A 2,345-nucleotide genomic window follows, 5' to 3' on the forward strand; every position below is an offset into this window, starting at 1 on the left:
TGAAATTCTAAAGGCCTGGATAAAAAATCCGCTAATTCTAATTTCAGACATCTTGAGACAGGTCTATGTCAATGTAACGGAATAATGGCATGAAGTACCGGGTTTCCCGAAGGTCAACGGTCTACCTGGATATTTCAAGGCTATTCCATGTTCCATGATAAACGGAAATTCCATGGAAGAGAGTTTGATATTCTGCAGCTCGCGAGTGATTATTGGAAACTTTTTATTCCCCCCATCGGAGCTACCTTTCATTGTGGAATCAAGTGTCTCACAATCTGAGTTCTAAACGAAAACACGGGAGAGGTTTGCCTTTGGTTGTACCTTTCTTTTAGTGAATCATTTCTTGGCTCTTGAATTTGAGATCGGGAAAATGTGAATACTTTCGTGTCAGAGTTCTACAACGGTTGGGAAGACATGATTGTCATTGATTTGTTGTAAGTTCTGTCTATTTCCGGATGGATGTTTTCTTGTAATGACGAGAACATTATTCATTCTCAATTACGCTAGACAATGTTAATTATAGCCAGGAGTTAGAATGCACCCTAGAGCTCCAAATGGTCTGAAAAGTCCATAATAAACACGATCCTGTGAAAGCAAACATCATGACCCTCGTGAACAATAATTATTGAAGTACTCTAGGCAAAAAATTGACGCTAAAAGCCCAAAACGAGTCTTAGTACGGAATTCAAGGCCATGAGTTGAAAGACAAGGGATATTGTCTTGGAAGTTGCCTTTCCATATTATCGAGGAATCAAAAGCCAATTTGGAATTGAAAGATTTCAATTGCATGGGGAAAGGTTTCAGAATTTAATTTCGCTTTTAATCTTAAAATCATGTTTGGAAAGAAAAGTTCATTTGGGTGTTGGTGCGATGTTGATTTGTTAGTTGGCTTAAAGTCAGACTAGGACTGGCTCTTAAGCAAAATTTCAGAGCCAGAGCCAGCCAACCACTTTTAGTGCGTTGATGAATTAAGTACTTCCTACATCAATATCTGAATAATTGGAAAAATGTGCTTAGATTCAGCGGGGGATAACCTTCACAATAGGGGTTAAACCGTCCGAAGAATTAGGAAAAAAGCCAACTCAGACCTACAGCCGTCTTACGTTGCAAGAGAATGGGTTTACGTTTTGCACTTCAGAGGGCGCTTTGTGAGTCAGCCTGAACCAAATGAAGGGCCGATTAGGCCGATTCCTTTTAATTGAATTGTAATGCGTTTGTCTTGTTTTTTGGATAATTCTATCAATACCTTATTTATGATTTATATGTCCGGAAGACAAATTGCGTTTAAGGCAAGGCAAGAGTAGTTTATTTAGCAATCTACCGTGCCTCTTCCCGTTTTGTTCGGGCCGTGTGACGTCGCAAATAAGTGGCCTTGTTAAAAATCCCTTGGGCACATGTGCTCCCAATCCCTCAACCAAATAGCGCCCTTTCACGGCAATATGAAATCAGAAAAAATGCCAATTAAAATATCTTCGTTTCATGTAGAATCACAATTTGAAGGAAAACGATTTGAGGCAACTTCGTATGATAGAGAGATAGTATTACTACACCACTCACCCACTAAAAGGGCCTTCCGAAGGCCGACCACGGCCAACGAGTCACTAACTGAAGGAGCTTTTCGTCTCAGTCTAAAGATGGGCATGCTGACCAATCGTTTCACTTTAGACACTCATTTACCCTCATCAGCAGCACCAGGATTCACAGTAGAAGCAGGCAGAAGCACAGCAGTGATCAATCGATTCTGTTCACTAATCAAGAATCCGCGACTATTGAAACCATCCTCAGAACCATCTTCTCCACTAGGAGCTTTCATTTTTCACCAACGAAAACCTCACGCCTTCCAAGGCCGACAAACGAGTTCCAACTCAATCTTCCGCACTTTCGATTCGATTCACTGATTTTCCTCACGCACGATATTGAATAGAAATGTGCGTTGATGTGCTTTGTTCCACAACTCTGGGACAACAAGTGTCTCTTCCCCTTTCCCGGGGTTCTCGGCTTTTTCAATACGTCCCACGTTCTAGGGGCATGGAACGTTGAAACTCAAGGAAGCGTTATCCCGTTTACCTCTGGCTTTCTCTCTCTGGAAATCCATTTCTCGGGCCTTGCTCCTCCAAGATCGCCGAACGTTCAAGGAAGGTTGTCGAAAGGCTCACGGTGCAGTGGACCATTTCTCAGATGGCAGTGATTGGATAATAATATCAACAGAAATTGGAATTTGGTTCATTAAGGAACAAACACTGCAGATGAACAGCTTTTATCACTCCCTGAGCTCTAGATCCACCGGAGGGTTTCTTCAAGCCAAACTCCGATTGAACATGCCAAGTACTTCTTCTTCAACGACA

The 2,345-nt window shown here is 41.8% G+C and overlaps 1 protein-coding gene across 1 annotated transcript in view; it reads right to left on the minus strand.

The window, feature by feature from the left end:
• Positions 1-1,982, minus strand: part of LOC131882643 (uncharacterized) — a 6,879-nt gene extending 4,897 nt beyond the window's left edge. The window contains exon 1 of the mRNA XM_059229857.1: positions 1,558-1,982. Within this exon, the coding sequence (XP_059085840.1) occupies positions 1,558-1,642 (85 nt within the window). The 5' untranslated portion in view covers positions 1,643-1,982. The remainder of the gene's footprint in view (positions 1-1,557) is intronic.
• Positions 1,983-2,345: the final 363 nt, after the last annotated feature.

The sequence above is a fragment of the Tigriopus californicus genome, chromosome 6, assembly GCF_007210705.1.
Source record: "Tigriopus californicus strain San Diego chromosome 6, Tcal_SD_v2.1, whole genome shotgun sequence".
NCBI lineage: Eukaryota > Metazoa > Arthropoda > Copepoda > Harpacticoida > Harpacticidae > Tigriopus > Tigriopus californicus.